Source organism: Panthera pardus, unplaced genomic scaffold (genome assembly GCF_024362965.1).
Source record: "Panthera pardus isolate Hobbes unplaced genomic scaffold, ASM2436296v1 HiC_scaffold_8, whole genome shotgun sequence".
In the NCBI taxonomy this organism is placed as follows: Eukaryota; Metazoa; Chordata; class Mammalia; order Carnivora; family Felidae; genus Panthera; species Panthera pardus.
The window spans coordinates 58170257-58189045 of record NW_026527013.1 but is presented as its reverse complement, the minus strand read 5'-3'; the positions used below and the strand labels follow the sequence as shown (position 1 = coordinate 58189045).

General features: G+C 52.7%; 1 protein-coding gene and 1 pseudogene across 2 annotated transcripts in view; one reads left to right on the top strand and one right to left on the bottom strand.

The window, feature by feature from the left end:
• Positions 1–4690: 4690 nt before the first annotated feature.
• RUVBL1 (RuvB like AAA ATPase 1) overlaps positions 4691–18789 on the bottom strand; it is a 43675-nt gene continuing 29576 nt past the window's right edge. For both annotated transcript variants that reach the window (XM_019430998.2, XM_019430999.2), the window contains 3 exons: positions 10474–10576; positions 6111–6202; positions 4691–5073 (listed from right to left, as the gene is read on the bottom strand). In XM_019430998.2, the coding sequence (XP_019286543.1) occupies positions 4914–5073; positions 6111–6202; positions 10474–10576 (355 nt within the window). In that variant the 3' untranslated portion in view covers positions 4691–4913. The remainder of the gene's footprint in view (positions 5074–6110; positions 6203–10473; positions 10577–18789) is intronic.
• Positions 10642–13193, top strand: LOC128775621 (U6 snRNA-associated Sm-like protein LSm3; annotated as a pseudogene).

Sequence of the window (18789 nt, the reverse complement as noted above, 5' to 3'; positions counted from 1 at the left end):
AGCTGGCGGGACACCACCTGCGAGCCTTGTGATCTGTCCCCTGGGCCGTGGGGACCTATGAAAGGGTTTTGAGTAGGGGCCTGACTGGTTCAGGTCTGGAGTTTCCAAAGATGGCTGGGACAGTGGGGACAGGCCTGCAAAGGTCCAGGAGGCTGGTGGCCCTGGTGGCAGAGGCCTGGAGGAATCTGGGAGCAGAGGTCACATTAGCTGTCCCCCCTACTCTCGACCCTCCCCGCGCTGTCAGACCCGCACTCCGCCACCCCCTCGGTGACCCCTGTGCCCCCTGTGCCCCAGTGTGAGAGGGCGGTGTGCTGTGCGCGAGACCCGCTGCAGGTGGCACGGCGGGCCCCTGGGGGCACCCCCGCCGCCGGCGCGTCCCTCCGCTGCGGGGTCCGCGCGCCCGCACCCTGGCGCCCTCCCCGCGGCTGCCCGCGTCCCCATTAATCACGCGGCGCTGACGGCGCCGATCTGCGCGCGGGCGGCGTGACGGGGACGGTGACGGCGGGTGACGGAGCGGGCAATCGGCGGGCGCCCATCGGCCCATCTTATCGCGCCGGCCCAGCCGCCGCCCGCCGCGCGCCGCCCATTGATCGCGCCGGGCCGGGGCCGGGGGTCAGCGCGGGCCGGGCCGGCCTGACAGCCGCATCCATCGCCGCCCAGACGCGCGCTGATGGCGGCACGGGCGGCGCGGCCCGGCCATTAATCACCGCGCCTGCCGCCGAGTGACGGGGAGGGGCGACAGGGCCAGCCGGGCCGACAGCCAGCCCCCGCGGCCGGCCCACCCCTTCCCCACCACCCGGCCCTGCTGCGCGCCTCTCCCCGCACCCTGGGCTGCCCGGTGACCCTGCCCGGGCCTCCGGTTGGTCCCTAGGGGGCTGCTGGCCGCGGGATAAATGGGGGGGGTGGGGGTGTGGAGTGGGGAGCGCCGAGCAGGTGCGCCCAGGTGGACCCTGCTCTGCTCCTGGGCTACGCGGCCTCCCAGACACCAAAAGGGAGGGCTGACCTGTCCTGACAGCCGCCAGTGCTTGGCTGGAATCCGGAGGCAGCCATTTCTGCCCTCTGGCTGCTCCAGCCCTGGCTGGGCCTCTGGGGGTGCAGGGCCCAGGGGCCCAGTGAGGGGCAGACAGTCTTCGGGAAATTGTGAACACAGGAAAAAGCTCCTGCCTTTGCAGGTTTCCAGAGCCCTGAGCAGGGCTTGTCCTTCTGGGCCTAACAGAAGAGTCCAGCCACCTGGGATTTCTAGGCCTTGCCAAGGGCCTGCTCCTCGGATAGGGAGGAGCAGAGCCTAGCCAGCTTCTGCCTCCCGTTGGGCAAAACCATGACCTTCTCTTCTCCCAGGAGATAGGGAGGGATCCGGCACTCCTTCTGAATTTTACTTATCTGGAGCGCCCGATGCAGCCACACATCACTTCACTGTGCCCCCACATCCATCGATGGGACTCGGCTGCCCTCATCTCATAGATGCGGAAGCCAAAGCTCAAGGACCAGAAGGGACCACCCTCATCGGGACCAAGGGCCTAACCCAATCAAAAACACATCCCTGTGCATCATGCCCCCAGACCCAGATGCTCCGGACTCCCACCTGTCACCTGACCGGGATCCCTCAAGAGCTGCTCGGGCCGGACCAGCTGCCCAGCCCAGGGCAGGCTCTGGGGGCCGCTGAGGACTGCTGGGTGACCAACGTCTGCTGCTTTCCTGGCAGAAGCCTGCTGACGCTGGGCTCAGACATGGGGGCCACCAGGGAGTCCACCCCCCACCGCTGTGCAGCTCTGTTTTGCTTCTTGTTTGCTAACCAAGAAGTCACTTTCTGGTGTGACACCATCTATCTGTTCAGTCCTTAAAAAACATGATATCCTATGAACCAATGTAGGAAGCGCACCCTAAGAGATGTGTGTGGCCGGGGCAAAGGCATGTGGGCTGAGAAAATGGAGGGGGACAAGGGGACTTCCCACACAAGGGACGCTCTGTCTTTCAGGAGCTCTTCCATCTCTCACATGCATCTCTGCATCTCAAGGGCCATTAGCTCCCATCGGGGGAGCTGGGATTTACATGCCAACAACTTCCCCTCAGCCACCCAATCAACTTGGGCAAGCTGGGAGGCCCCTAGGAGAGCCTGGGCCCGGGGCTCTGAATATCAGCCGACCAGCCCCCCACCCTGCCTCACTTTAATATTACAACAATTTTTCACACCCGAGCTGAAATAGTGCAAAAAATGGGGCTGCTGTAATTGTTGTTAGATTGTGTGTCAGCCTGATAAGATGTAACAAATATTTTCCTCCCCACCAGGGTCTGTTTCCCTCTTGGTAATGGATGGAGAAACTTCTCATAGTCGGCGAGGGATCGGTCGTAAAAACTTCGCCTGGAAGATTAATGTAACAATCACGGGCCTTGCTGGAAAAAAATAGGAGGAAAATTAAAATAACCCAACCTTCGTACCTATCCAGAACCATCTCCCTTACTGGAGCACAGATGAGGGAGGTGGGCCAGCTCCCTGGGTGGCTCCAAGGCCAAGATACCTGAGGAGCAGGAAGGCTGTGACACCACCCCCCCCCCCCCCCCCCCCCCGCTGCGTCCCCCACTCCTCAGCGCTCTGGCCTTGGGTGGGGGGGGGGTTCCCTGAGCAGTGGGGAGGGAGCTGTCCTAACCCGGGCCTGAGAGGTTTGCCAGCACTGCTGCTCCTTAAACACTGGAAAAGGTTTGGGGGCCAGGGGAGGAGGTCCGGCAGGGGCAGAGCCTGCTCTCCGCCTCTGGGACATCTGAGGCAAGTCACTGTCCTCACACCGGACCCTGCTTGCCTCACCTGCCTGGTACAGAGGTCAGATCTTGGAGGCCTCCCCAACAACTGCACACGGAGCAAGGGGTTAAGGGCACGGACTCAGGCCAGTCTGACCGCAAATCCGGGTTCCACCTCTTCCTGGCTGGGCTACTGTAAGGATGTGGATGGAAATGGAAAACAGTTACACGGGCTCCAGTACTAAATAGCTCTTGCCACACCTTAGGTGTCATTTTTTTTCTAACGTGCCTTGAGTTGGGAGGCCAGAGACACAGGCACAAGGTCAGAGGATATAGGCTGCAGGGACAAGGCGCAGCGCTCAGCCCCGACTTCGGGAAGCGTCTCACCGCCTCCCGCCAAAGCCTTTGTCCTCACCCGCCTTCCCCCCACCCCCCCCCCCCCCCAAGCCGCAAGGTGGCACCTCCCTCTGGGGCCAGGCCACTCTGGCAACAGGGACCAGCTGAGGCCTTCTCGGGGCGTGAGTGTGGCCAGGGGACCCTCGGAGGGTTAGATGAACTCCCACACAAGACCTCAGCCCTCCTGCCCTCAGTGTCCCGGACATTTTCAGGTGGAGATCACTCACGGGACAACAGTTGTGCCTGCCCCACAAGGCCCTCATGGCTAAGTGGGATTAAAGCCCTGAATGGATCAACATCCCCATCGTGGTTGGTCCTCTCTCTGGCGTGTATGAGCACGGAGACATGGGGCACCTGGGTGGCTCAGTCGGTTAAGTGTCGACTTCGGCTCAGGTCATGATCTTGTCGTGGTCTGTGAGTTGGAGCCCCGCACCGGGCCCTGCACTGACAGCTCCGAGCCTGGAGCCTGCTTCGGATTCTGCGTCTCCCTCTCTCTCTGCCCCTCCCCCACTTGCGCTGTCTCTCTCTCAAAAATAAATAAACGTTTAAAAAATAAAAAAAGGAGCACGCAGACCCCGCCCATGTCGGGAACCACTTCGGTGGCTAAGCTGGCAGACGAGGATCAGGCTGGGCAGGCAGAGTGTTGTGCTCATCCTACCAGGCAAGAACATTCCACCGAGGTATCTACCAGGGCTGCCATTTCCCCTTCCTCTCAAGGGGCGAAAGCCCCACTCAGTGCACTAACGTGTCAAAGGGACACAGGAGCCCACCGAAAGAGCTCTCAATGGTCGAAGCCAGACCAGTGTAACAGAATAAGTAACGTGGTATTGGATTATAACCCCAAGTATAGATAAATATCCCTCCCCGATCCACACCGATATACAGGATTGAGTAAACACGCAAGTGGGAGAGAATGGGGGAGAGCAGGTATCTCCCATGCAGAATTCCAGATCATCTCTGTAGATCCCCAGCCCTCGAGGAGGTGGAGCAGCCCCCTTCCCCCCCACCCCACCACTTCTAGGTGGGCTGCACTTAGTGACTCCTTCCGAAGAGGACGATATAGAAGAGGGATGAGACAAAGGTGACAAACATGACCGGAGCCAGGTGACTGCCGGGAACGGCCCTGCACCTCCGTGGTCTTCCACAGAGTGATGGTGAGAAAACCTCAGACAAACGCGGAGGGCTGATCAACACAACGCCTGAGCAGCGCCCCTCAACCTGTCACGGTCGGCAAAATCAGAGAACGGGTAAGAAACCGTCAGAGCCAACGGGCTGAAGGAGGTGGGCCGGCTAAATGTAGTGTGGTGTCCTGGGTGGGATCCTGGGACAGACAAGGCCATTCCTTAACCCAGAAAATTGGAGCAGGGCAGGACAATGCGAGCCAATACTGGCTCGTCAGATGTGACAAAGGAACCACACCAGCACTGTGGAACGTTAACAATGAGGGAAGCGGTGTGAGGCACACGGGAACCCCCTGCACTGTCTTCACAACATTCTGGAAATCTAAAACTGTTCTAAAATACAAAGTTTATTTTTAAAAAATTCAGAGAGAGACACGGCATCAAAATAACCTACAAGGGTTTATTAGAAAACATTCCAGGTGAAGCAGGGTTCCTTCAAAGCAACCACAGAAGTTATGATAATTTACAAAGAAACACTTTCCACGCTGAACTGATGCCGTTCCCGACCGCGGCTGAGTGGGGACAGAGCCCAAGTGCAGGGCGGCCTCCCGCCGGACCCGAGGCCAGGCTCGCCCGGAGTGTCTCACAGCCAACGCGGCCGTCTCACTTCATGTACTTATCCTGCTGGTCAGCCAGGATTTTGGCCGAGGACTTGGCATCATAGAAGAGCTCACTGATCTCTTCCACATGCTCTTTCTCGATACTGTCCTTCCCATTGATCTTGGCCAGCAAGTTGGCCGGGGTCAGCAGCTGCACCGAGTACCTAGAGTGACAGGGGCCAGGGCAGGAGTGAGACGGGGCCACATATGGGAGCCCCCTCACCACATCAGAGGAGGGCCACAAGCCACAAGCCACATCCCAGCCCCCAAATCTGTCACAGTCTGAAAGTTCTCGGACAGGCTGTAACTGCGCTGCTACTCGAAAAAGAGCATAAGGGCGCTTGGCTGGCTCAGTCGGTGGTGCGAGACTCTTGATCTCGGGGTTGTGAGTTCGAGCCCCGCACTGGGTATAGAGATTCCTTAAAACTAAAATCTTTGAGAAAAATAAAAGGGACCACAATCTGTGGTGGACACAGGTGCAGGCAAGGAATGCTAAGGCCCAGACTGGACACTGGACATGGCAGATGGCAGGCAAATGAGCACACAACCAAAAGCACGTTCCCCAAGCAAAGGCACAAAAATCCCGGAGTTTTTAAGTACCGCTCCACCCAAAGAAAACATCTTGCAATTCTGCTTCAACCTCCGAGCAAGGAACAGACTCAAAGGGAAACAGGGACTGGCTGGGGGCTGTGAGGTTGTGATTTCTCAAGCAGTTGGGACACCAAGAGGGACAACGTCCACAGGCAGGTGGCTCTGGGCCACTGGCGAACAGTCAGGAGAACAATCTGTGTCCATGCTCGTCCTTCCCCCTCCCCTGCACCCGCCACCCCTTGCCCACCATAGCCTGGAGAACAGAGCCAGGGGGAGGGGCCAAGCCGGGCCTGGCCAGTGAGCCCTCTGCCTCGGACCCTGGTCTCCGGACTGTCCATCTCTTCCACTAAGGGAGCTGGCAAGCTCTCCACACAGGGGGGCGTCCACTGTAGGACAAAGGGACCTAACCTGTTACTCTAGCTTTATGGACGCCGTCACTTAAATGTTCCTCGTTCTAAATTGCAGTGCCCAGGACGAGAGCCATCACAGCAGTGAGAGCAGACGTGGTCCTGTGCCCTTGTGAGGGACCCATCAGTATGTCTCAGAATGGGCCCTACGGAGGCTCCGCAGGGCAGATGGGTGGGGAGTAGCTCCGGGCAGATGTGCTCACCTCAGAGTCGTCTTGGTGCCAATCTCCCCCAGGTGGTTCAGCGCCTCCTCACTGATGTTGATCCCTTCTGTCTGGGCTCGGATTTTAATAATCTTTTGGAGGAGAAAGACCATGATCAATAGTGACTGACCTTAAGTGTCCCCTTTATCAAGTGCTTTAAAAACAATCTTGTCCAGCGTGTCTTGCCTGGCATCAACCGTGCCAAAGAGGCCCAAACCTGGGCTGGAAGGGCAGAGAGCTGGCCTCCACCCTGGGCTGCTGGCCCTGCTCACCTCCGGGGTGCAGTGTTCACAGTGACCAGATGGCGGCTGGTACCCTTGGAGGTGTGGGCCGGGTAGCTCGGCTCCTACCTCCCCACCCTCCCCGCAGCACTCCCCAAACCTAGAGAACGTGGGCCCCTCCGACACCTGCCCAGGAGCCCTCAAGGGCTCTAACCTTCCTCCCCAGCGTGGGTACCACCACCTATAAGCACTCAGGCAAGAGGAGACATTTTTTATTTGTTTGATAAATACGATGGTTAAATAAATCAAAAAAGTTACTTTTAAAGATTTACCAGCCCTCATAACATCACTGGGAGATATCTAATCTATCACAGAGAGGCTGACGCTTGTTGTGGTTGGAAGATCCTGGCGAAGTTGGAGGGGAGGCAGGCTGGCGGCGCGGCCGCTGGAGCACAAGTGGCCCCGGCATCCTGCAGGCGCACCGGCGCTGAGTGATAAGGGGCAGCTGGGATAATGATGTTGTGTGTTGGGGAGCCGAGATAACTCGAGGACTTCGAGCCTCATATAATACAGGAATTTTTCACTTTGGCAGCTTCGTAAACAAGATATCAAGAAGCCCTTGTTTAAATTAAAGCCATAAAAACACCCGAGGTAGAGGCATAGGAAATGGGAAAGACTGAGCCCCCGGCTCAAGCCCTGCATGGGGAAGAGAGGGACCCGGGGTTTAGGAGCCGGGCTCTTCAGACTGGCCTTACAGCTCCCGGGCAGAGACCCGCAGAGGCAGGCAGCTCAGCGTCGGGGACCCCGGGGAGGGTACCCAGCACATCGGCTGCCGTGAACGGACGAGTTCTGCTCAGTAGGACAGCCAGGCCCCGCACAACTGGACCAGGGCAAGGGCCAAGGTGGACGAGACCGCGTGAGCCAGGGCCACCGGCCTGTCTGTTGCACGCCACCAGTGCCACCGGGGCGGAGGGCAGGGATGTTTCATTTTGTCAGGAGAGACTCAGAACTTAGACTTCTGTGTGAAATGTTCTGATGTCTAAATATTGGCAACCTGTTCGAATAATTCACAAACACGGCCCCAGCCGCGTAGAATTCTTCTGTTCAGCCAGTGAGCGGGCTGCCAGTGTGACCTCTGTCCAAAGACTCTTAGCTTGTGCACGAGGAGCTCCACCGTCCACTGTCTAGGGTGTGAAGCTAAAGGCACTGGGCAGAGGGAAGTTACCGGATAGGCAGAAGGGTGGCGGGCAAAGGAGCAGGGAGAGAGATCCCGCTCCTGGCTCCAACCACAGGACGCCCCTCCAACCACAACAGCCAGAGCCAGACAGATTTGTGCAAGAGGGCTTCTCACTGACAGCTGGGGATTAAGGAAACCTCCAGGTCCTGCCAAGAAAAATGTCCCCTGGGGGCCTTCAGAAACTCTAGGGAGATGCAAATGTTGAATCCTGGAGCCCGCTCAAGGTGAGAGCTTCAGACCAGAGCATCCGGCCGTCAGCAAGCCCCACGGCATTGGACGTTGGGCCTCGGGAACGTCAGGGACGCTCTGCTCTCACTCTCTCTCGAGAGCAGGTCAGAGCAATCCCAAGCGCTCCCTGTTGCAGACTGCTCGGAAACGGACAGTTCATAAATTAGATCTTTAATCATTTAATAACCTGCAGGGATAGTTTATGAGGGTGTCGGCACTGATGGCAGGGCACACAAGTTACATTTACTTTGTTTTTTTAAAAACCCACCCCAGGCTCCCGTAAAAATGCCGAGGTTATCCCTTGAACCCACAAGAACAAAGCAGTGCGCAGCCCGGCAGTTAGTCTGACCTCTGCTCACCCGAGAGAGAGAGCCTGAGAAGAGGCTCTCCTGGCTGAGCCAAGAGGGAACCAGCCCTCTGGAGGGGCCAGAGGCACAGGGCGGAACGTTCCCGGAGAGCCCAGACCACGTGCTCCACGGTGAGCTGGCTCCGCGCGAGGTCCTACCTCTGCAGCTCATCTCTGTGACCCGGGGATGCTCGTTGTTCCCGAGCCCCGAAGCCTGGTTACTGAGAGCTGTTGTGAGGACCCTAGCAGGTGACTGTGAAGTCCCCGCAAGCTGTTAACAGCCATGATAGTAACCGCAGTGGAGCAAGGCGGCTGGCCCTGTCCCTTCCCTCAGTCAGCCTCGCTGTCTCACTCAGTCCTCACGACAACCTTGAAAAGAGACAGCAGACCTTGTGCCAACTGCTCTAGTCACTCAGCCAGGAAGTACCACCAGCGTGTGGGCTGCCTCCCTGGCACGATGACGCGGTGCCCCCGTCCCCAGGGTAAGGATGGGGACGCAACCGGCTTCTCCTTTGCTTTTGCCTCTGCTTCTGTTCAGTGAACGCCTTGGCTTCAACCCGGCACTCGTCCAAGGGCCGGAGACCATGATCTGATGACAAGGCCCCCGGCCACGGACACCGTCCCCTACACAGCGTGCCCACCACTGCTCTGCACCCCTGTCAGTGCTGGTCACGAGGAGGTCTCTGGCTCCCGAGTCTCCATGGCACTCACGAGCGCTGTCGACCACAAACACCAGCAGGGCCGGGCCGCTCGGGCCACGGCGAGCGGAGTGCTGCCAGGGAACGCCAGGAGAGGCCGTCAGAGCTCCAAAGGGAAAGGCCCTGCCGACAAACTGCCACAGGGAAGCCACCCCCAACCGGGACCTTTCTAGCACGTGGGAGCTGGTGGCACAGTGATGAAGACCAGGGGCTTCCGGACCAGGCAGCCTGGACTCCAGTCTGTCAGTCCTGTCACCCACTGGCCACTGACAAGCTCTATGAGCTTGGGTGGCTTAGTCAGCCTTGGTCTCTGGGTCCTCACCTTTAAGAATGACAGGGTAATAACTCTCCCACTTCACAGGTACCGGGGATCAAACGGAAGCGTGTTGGCTAAGTGTGTCCATGGGCTCAGCATGACATCTAACAAAGGGGGCCTGCGCTCTGTGAGAGGAGAGGGTCCAGGCAGGGCCTGTGGAGACACACACTGGTGCAGCCCTGGTCCACACGAACCCACAGTGAGGGACCTACGCCGGCAGTGGGACCATCTGGGGCAAGGGCGGGCAGAGCAGGGCAAGAGCACAGCCGCGCTGCCCCGGTGGGGTACCAACCTAGGCCACAGGCCGCCACTGAGCATGTGGCCTGGGCTCTGCAGGGTACTGGCTGGCTCTGCATGTTGGACTTGTCACCCAGGGACTGAGCCATCCGCAGGAAGCGAGGGTGACCAATGACTACCTGGAAGTACGCACAAGGGGACTAGAAACTCTTAAGTGTAAAGTGCCTGGGCACGTGGCGCCCCAGGTCCAGATCAAGCAAGAGGCAGTCCCTGTGCAGAGAGCCAGGGCAGTGCCCTCTGGGGTAAGGCCCAATCTCAGACACCCGTGTCATTTTCCACCCCCAGGTCTAACGCAAATTTGGCTCACGTGGAATGTCGAGCATACACTCTGTGTTAGGTACACTTCCTTCAGCCTCTTATAGGCTGCTTTTAGGACCTCCATTCCCAGGGGCCCCTTGAAGCTGTGTGACCCTGCCTCACCAGCTCTCTAGGCCTCCGCAGCAGCCTCAGGCACAGCCTCCGAAGCCCCCAGGACGACTACCACTAGTCACACTGGTGGCAGCAGATACGCTCTCGCCCCCCTCCAGCTTCTGTGCCCTGCTGGAGCCGGCCTGCGTGGGTCCTGGTGGGACAGAGCTCTTGGCTTCGCCTACTCAACAGAAGAAGCCTTGGAGGGGGCGTGGCCTAGATAAGCAAGAGGCTACCACAAAATCATATTTTATTGCCTCTTTCCTAGAGCTGGTGGCTTCCCTAAAGGCTGTCATCAAGTTGATTTTTTCACTATCCCTTTCCTAAAGTTTATCAGAAGGGATGTGATAGAAGAGACAACAGCCAAGACCCACAGGCAGCTAGGGTTTGGGAACACCTCAAGCAATGGCTCGTTAGCCCCCCGTGAGCCCACCCATCTTTCAGACATGAGGACTGAAGCTCTGGAGTGCTGTGACTTGCCCAAGGCCAGGAGCTAAGTGCCGGGACGGTGGTGGGAGCCAGGTGTGCTCCGTGAATACCTTTCTACACAGCATCAGGGATGCTGGGGCAAATGAGGGGAGAAGACTGTGGAGAGGGGGGAGGGGGGCTCACCTGTTTCATTTCCTGTGGGGTGTACAGCATGGTCCGGATGATCATCACGCGGTCCAGAAGGTCAAGGGGGATGCCGTGAGGAGAGGTGATGTCCTCAGTACCCCTGCAAGGACCGGAATGATCACATCACCCGGGCCTCTCTGAGACCCGAAACTAGACACCGGAAACATGGCTGAGGTGCTCACAATGAAAGAGCAGCCAATTCACATCCTGGGCCGAGCCGCGACCACAGAATAAATTAACTAACATTCAGGTGGTGTCAAAAACAGCTTTGTTATTTTAGCAAATATCAGTATCATAGGATATTTGGGGAAGAGAAGAAAAAGACACCTAAAATCCTATTAAAAATACTCATATAGATATTTACCAAATTTTCATATACATGCCTTTATAAATTACACTAAGTATGTAGATTTTTGTTCTGGTTTTGCCCACACTGCTTCTGTCTTAATAAGCTATCAAGTATTTTACTTAACCCAACCTGTTGGGGATTTAGCTGGTTTCCAAGTATTGCCATTAATAATGATGTCTGATAAATAATTTTATGCATACAGTCATGAACATTTCCTCAGCCACTCTCAGAGTGCCTGACACGACCCTGAATATCTGTCTGAAGGAATGAATGTCCTAATTTACACAGCTACATGAGTGATCCGATCTCACTGCACTGCAGCCAGCACAGGGTAGTCTAATTCTTAAATATTTTGCTGCTTTCGTGGTTTAGAAAAAGGAAGGGTGACACCTTGTTTGAACTTACAGTTCCTGGATTACTAGCAAATCACTTGAACGTCTTCCCTTAGGTGCATTAATTATTTTCTTTCCTTTTGGAACTGTCTAATTGTGTCCTTGGTGCCTACTTTTCTCTCGAGTCCTTAAACAAGTCGTGGGAGGAGCAGCCCAGGAGAGGAGTCCTGCCGACCCACCAGGCCCCAAGACTCCAGGTGCCCGATAGGCTGTGTGCCCGGCAGACCTGGTCGCAAATGAGGTTGGCCTCAGCCATAGGGTCCGGAAGCCCGACGTGCCACGGGCTCCCACCGCAGCCACTGGCGTCAGAGCGGCCGCAGGTCTACATCGGCGCTGTTCCTGCATCCCTAAACCTGCACCAGGCTGCAGAGTCCATGGTCATAACTCATCAACAGAACAAAGAACAAGGAAGGTCATCTGGATTTAGTTGTTAACATCAGAGTATTCAGTTTCAAACATAAGTGAACGTTCAAGAAATACAACTTTAGTGAAGAAATCTTTGTGTTGAAATTCTATCAGGTCGTCAGTCGAAGTATAAATGTATATTTATTATTGCAAGAATATAATGTTCTGATGCACACTACAACAGGATGCTAAGTGAAAGAAGCTAGTCACAAGAGGGCAGATACTGCAGGATCTCACTGGTAGGAAATACCTAGAAAAGGAAAATTCATAGACACAGAGTAGAGTAGACGTTACCAAGGGCTCAGGGAAGGGGATGATGGGACTCACTGGTTAATGGGTACAGAGTTTCTGTCTGGAGAGATGGGAAAGTTTTCAAGACGGGTGGTGGGATGGCTGTATGACTCTGTGAATGCAATTAGTGCCACTGAACTGTATACTCAAAAGTTAACTAAAATTGCAAATTCCGTTATATACATTTTCTCAAATACAAACAATTCAAAGAAAGAATAAAATGCTATCCTTAAGGAATAATTGTTAAATCTAATATGAAAAAACAATTAAGACCTTTCAAAATAAATAGGGAAGTCAACTAACAGCAAATATAAATATTAAGGTAACTTTAGAGAAAACAAATCTTTTCCACCAAAAAAAGATTTCCAAAGTAACAAGGAAGAATTATAAAGAGTAAATTCTATCATGATTCAAATCTCAGTATTTGGTATGCTTGCAATCTTCACATGCAAAATTAAAACTACAATTAATTTTGAAGTATCTGATTCTGTTTAGGCCGCAAGTTCAGTTTTTTTAAGTCTTACTTTGGATTTCTCTTGGGAATTCTCGGGAACTCTTTAAAAGATCTCAACTTTGCCATGTTAAGATATCCCAAATTCTGTAACACTTGTGGTAAATAACTTTCCATTCAGATATAATAACAAACATAGAAAGTATAAAGAAGAAATGGTTAGAGGAAAAGATGAAGTACTCCCTAATTAAACTTCAAAAGAACAGTATTTATAACAGTGCACTAAGAATTTCTCGTGGAGGGGGTGCCTGGGCGGCTCAAGTACGTTAAGCATCTGACTCTTGATTTCGGCTCAGGTCATGATCTCAGTTTGTGGGATCCAGCCTCACATCAGGCTCTGCACTGCCAGCATGGAGCCTGCTTGGGATTCTCTCTCTGTGCCCCGCCCCCACCTCACTTGCCTCTCTCTCTAAATAAATAAACTTAAAAAAAAAAAAAAAAGAATTCTCATAGGGACTTGACCCACGGCGGACAAGTGGACCAGCAGCAAACCCCCAGCACCTCAGAAGAGCCCCTGGGTCTCCGCAGGCTCAGCCTGGACACGTGACCTTACACAAAGATGAGAAATGACAGAGAGCTTCGAGGCAGATTATATGCTTGTGTTCAACATTTAAATATGGTATCAGGAGATGTGGGAGAGACGGCAACTACTACAGAAACTGATGAGGACACATGCAAAGAGACAAAATCGGCGAAACGGAAAATTCCGATGCTCTTTGTCCGGGAAGATGGTGTTGTAGTAGTTGCCCAACCACTGAGAGTTGGCTGAAACAAAGAACTGACCGCGGGACATAGGAGAGTCTGTAGGAGTGCCTCCTTAACTACAGAAGACACTCAAAAGAGAAAAGTGCGTAAATTTTGGTATGAAGAAAGAACCAAGGATTCCTCCACTCCTGAAAGGAGTCGATTTGCAGAGAACCCACAAATTCTCAAGCTAAAGGGCATTTTTATTTTTCTCCAACCCTTCCAATAAATGTGCTCACCAAAACATAGAACTCTTTTCAGTTGACCTGCACCTTTCTTTTGTTTTTTTTTCAAATTATTTCTGATTTTTTAAAATTTAATTTGATTTTGTTTTTTACGCGCAAAAAAAAAAAAAGGAAAAAAATTCTTATAGTTTTGAGTCCACAAAACTAAAAATTTAAACAAAAAAGTCTGTTTAAAGACTGCTAAGCATTTTTAGGAATTAAAGCCAAAACATTTGTCCAAGCTATGAATCTTAGGTACAAAGTTTCTTTTAGAAAACTTATTAGTGAAAAATGGTTTCTGGAATTCTGTTCTGCAAAAAGAGTCCATCACACTAAGTGGGCCAGGAACGGAAGCCTCTACTTACCAGCTCCTGCCCAGGTGGTGAGCCCAGAAGGAGCTCTCCGTGCAGAGCAATCACCGTTTGACAAGGCCGCCATAATTGCACTATTAGATTATGAAATTGCTAATAATAAACTGTAATAACTACATTTGGCTAAAACTGCAGATTTATTCTTGTACCCAGAGGCTCATTTCTGGCTTTGGCCCCAGCCCAATATTGATTTCACCATTAGGCCATTTGACAACTGTTTAAATGGTGTTAACGCTGTGCCTATTCCAGGCACACGATTTTGGGCTGTGACGCCAGACGCCTAATTCTCCTTCAAATCCAGTATGGTGTATCTGCAAGAACAAGGTAACTGCACTTCTATTTATCCTATAGCTACACCTACAAGTGTAAATGGTTGACTCATTTGTGAATGCTTCCCTCTTACTACAACTCAGAACGCCTCCACTGCGACGCTTTTGACATTTCGGATCAAATCAGTTTTTTGTAGGGGACTATCCCGTGCATTGCAGGATCTTCAGTGGCATCCCTGTCCTCTACCTACTAGATGCCAGTAGCACCATGAGTCGTGACAAGTAAAAATGTCCCCGGCTGAGAACCACTGCCTGACTGCTTCTTTATATAACCCTGTAACTGCGGGGACACAGATAACACAAAGCTTTTCTGATGACAGGAAGTGCAGTGAAGGACACCTCTCTGGTAATGTGAAGGGTAATCCCCATAAGCACACTGAACCCTGGCTCAGTGGACACAGAAACAGTGCTACGAAGAAAACCATTTGAGTTTTTGAAGAGGCTGCCAAGACAATTCAATGAAAAAAGAAGTCTTTTCAATAAATGGTCCTGGGACAAATGGACATCCACATGCAAATGACTGAAAGCTGGACAGGCCTCCTCCTTCACCAAACACAAAATTCTACAAATGATCATAAACCTAAACCTAAGAGCTAAAACTATAGAATGCTTAGAAGAGATCACAGATGTAAATGTTTGTGACCTTAAATTAGGCAATGGTTTCTCACAGATGAGACTAAAAACACAAGCAATGAAAAAAAAAAAAAAGCAGAAAAACTGAATTGCATCAAAACATAAAAACACCATCAAGAAACTGAAAAAAAAAAAAAAAACAAAAAACCAACCCACAGGATGGGAGGAAATATTTGCAAATCATACATCTGGTAAGGGTCTAGTGTGCAGAACACATAAATCTTACAACTCACTAATAAAAAGACAAATAACCCGGATAAGATAAGCGGCAAAGGACAGTAATAGACAATTCTCCCAAGAAGAGGTACAAATGGCCAATAAGCACATGAAAAGATGCTTAACATCAGCAGCCACCAGGGAAAATCAAATCAAAACCACAGTAAGCCACCACTTCACACTTGGAAAGCTATAAAATAAAAGACAGACAGTAACAAGTGTTGTCAAAGATGTGTAGAAACTGGAACTCTCAGACACTGCTGTGTAGTGGTGAATGGTGTAGCCACTGTGGAAACAGTCTGGCAGTTCCGTGAAAGGTTAAAAAGAGTTCCCATCTGGGGGCGACTGGGTGGCTCAATTGGTTAAGTGTCTGACTCTTTGATTTCGGCTCTGGTCACGATCTCACGGTTCCGGAGTTCAAACCCTGTGTCAGACTCCATGCTGACAGTGCAGGGTCTGCTTGGGATTCTCTCTCTCTCCCTGTCTCTCTGCCCCTCCCCTGCTCTCTCTCTCTCTCTCTTCCTCTCAAAAATAAACTTAAAAAAAAAAAAAAAAAGAGTTCCCATCTGACCCAATAATTCCACTCATAGGTAGGTACCCAAGAGAATAAAAACCTAAGTCTGCATAAAAAGTTGTACACAAATGTTCATGGCAGCATTATTCATAATAGCCATGAGTAAAAACAACCCAACAACCAACCCAATGTCCATCAACTAATGAATGGGTAAATGTGCTATTAAATATTCCACAGTATGGAATACAATTCAGCCTTAAAGACCAAAAAACACTGACACATGTTACAACATGGATGAACCTTGTAAACATGCCCAGTCAAAGAAACCAGGCACAAAAGAAAACAGATTGTATGGTGAAGTTTATATGAAATGTCCAGAGAAAGCAAATGCAGAGACAGAAAGTAGATGAATGGCTTCCAGGGGCTGTGGGGAAGGGTGATGAGGGAAACTAAGCTGGGGGATGAGGCATGGCAGATAACTGGTTGATTGGCATAGGACTGCTTGCAGTGGTGATGAAAATACTCCAAGACAGATAGTGATGATGGTTATACGACTTTGTGAATATACTAAAAACCCCTGAATTGTACATTTTAGATAGGTGAATTATGCTGTGTGTGAATTCTATCTCCATAAAGCTGTTTTCTTAAAAAAGTGCCATTTTAGGACGCCTGGGTGGCTCGGTCAGTTGAGCGACCGACTTCGGCTCAGGTCATGATCTCACGGTTTGAGTCGGGCTCTGTGCTAAAAGCTCAGAGCCTGGAGCCTGCTTCTGATTCTGTGTCTCCCTCTCTCTCTGCCCCTCCCCACTCATGCTCTGTCTCTTTCTGTCTCAGAAATAAATAAACATTTTTTAAAAATTGCCATTTTCTGCCCCAGGAATACCCAGAATGGAGACCACGCTGTTTCCTAAGTCTTGCTCTTTGGTGCAACAAAATGGAGAGAAACTCCTCTGAAGACTTCTTAGCCCCAGGGGGCTCTTCCCCACAAGAAAAGAAGACCTCCCAAGTATTGGGAGCTGGGATGAAGGTCAGGCTCTCCTTTAATGGCTGAGGGTCCTGGCACAGAGGGGACTTCTTAGGGAAGCAAGGGAGGGTGGAGCTAAGGCACAGCAGTACAGGTGCACCTCCTTGGGGACCCAGGGGTGTCATCTCTTCCCAGGAGGAGCCTAAGGCCTCAAGGAAGAAACCTAGTGCCAGATGCTGCTGTAGGAATGGCTCCCCCTCCCCTGTGCACAGGGAGCCATGACCTAGAGGACAAGGGGGCCACTCACTGGTGGTGGTCAAGGCTCGTTGCACCAGCTCAACCTACCCCCCCGCGCCCCCCCCCCCCCACACACTGACCAGAAGCAACACAGGAGAACAGGGGTGGCAGGAGCTCTGGAGCCAGCCGACCCTCAGGCCTGTGGCCCACTCATGTCACCTCCCGTGTGCACCTGGAAATAACATCACCTGCTCACAGGATTGTCAGGATGCCCAAGACTACAAGGGATGACCCATGTCAAGTACTTTGGACAGTTTCTAGCACAGAGGAAGCCCTCAGTTACTGGGCGCTTCCTCCTCTTCCCTTTTCTTTCGAGCTCTGGAGGTCACAGAGGGTCTCAAGGGCAAGGAGGCTCAACAGCACCCCTCTAGGAAAAAGTCTGCTGGGAAGCAAGTCAGATGTTGCCAACACTGTGCCAACGTTCCAGAAATTTCATCGTTTCACATCTACACTCAATCAACACTGGATTCAAATCCCAGCCTTCCTTCTGTGCTGTATGACCTTAGCCAAGTCCCCCATCCTGGTGGAGCCTCAGTGTCCTCATCTGAACGGTGAGAACCAGTCCCTTCCTCAGTAAGTTGAGGTGTGAACTTCTGTGCTTGGTGCACGGAAGGACTCCTCGACACACGTTAGCTATGATTTTTATTGTTGCTAATTTGACACTATTATTATCAACGCCACGACAACAAAATTCCTACTAGGGCTTAGCACCACAACCCGCTTCAAGAGCATACACCCCAACTCTGGTGGCCCCAGCAGAGAGCTTCACACCCCGAGCATCTTCTTCCCAGGTGGGTGACTGTGGTCTGGCGGCAGCAGGCAGCCACAACCTCTAGCAGCCCTTGATGAAATCAGTCTGGAGGGGCTGAGGCCAAGTATCCCAGGTTTCAGGCGGACCAGAGCTCCATGCCCATTGGGCATGTTCTGAGATCAGAGCTGCCTCACCGTGCACTCTTTTTCTGAATGGGTTGGGTCTGAGAGAAGGTACTCTGAGTCCTAAGGGATTCTGGTCCTGTCAGAAGCTGCCAGGCTGCTCAGCCGTAAGGGAGAGGAGCCTGTTAGCAGTCCCCAGCAGGGGGAGCCATCACTCCAGGCTGAGCCTTTCACCAACTTTCAGACCGAAGCCAGGCCTCCCCAAAGCATGCAAAGTCCGGCAAACCTACAGGGTCTGTGCAGCAGGGATGCCAGGCTCACCGGGCACCAGGCCACATCCCCATTTCCAGAAGCTGCCTAGGTAGCCAGCTCCTCTCACCAGTGGCTGGCCCAGCCCTGGAACAAGCTGCCTTCTTCCCAAGCATGCAGAAAACACCTGTGATGATAATCTTGTCAAGACAGCATTACAGGGATTTAAAGAGGGACTATAGGCTGCTGCCACATGAACTGGAATCACACTCGCAAATCCTAATTCGGAGCCAGAGTGATCACCTGAGAGGGGAGCTGCCCCACAGCCAGCCACACAGCTTCTGAACAATCTCAATGGAGACAAAGCTTCTCCGTCAAGAGTGAGCTAAACGCCTGGATCTGACCCGCCATCACTCAGAGGCAAGTCTAGGTGAATCAGCAATTTGGGTCCCTCACTTGGTTTGGCTCCAGCTCTGTGCTGAGACAGTCATGGGCCTGAGGGTCTCTTTCCTCCCAGCCCTGCTGCCAGGAGCTGGCAGCCTCCAGGGCTCTGTTCACCCACACGACTTCGCTGCAGGCTTCAAAAGGGCTCCTTGCCACCCCGCTTCACGCCCCAGCACTGCTGGGACCAGGCCCCAACATTCAAACAAAAGAGCAAGAAAACGACCAAGTCCAGGGCCCTTGAGAGCTAGGAAGACAGTGTGTTGTTCTCAGGGGCTCATAAGCTTCCAGAGTAATCAGGAGAAAAAGAACCTCAAGAAAGTCCCCGGTCCCAGCCCTGGCAGGGTGGAGCACCATGTGGGCATGTGCCTTCTGGGCCTCAACATCTACCCCCTTCCCAAAAGCAGGCCAAAGGGGTTGGGGGTGGGTGCAGGCGCCAGCGTGGCTCCAAGAAGATCTGGGATAGAGAGAAAATATTGGTTTCGTTATCAGAAAGATCTGGGTCCTCGG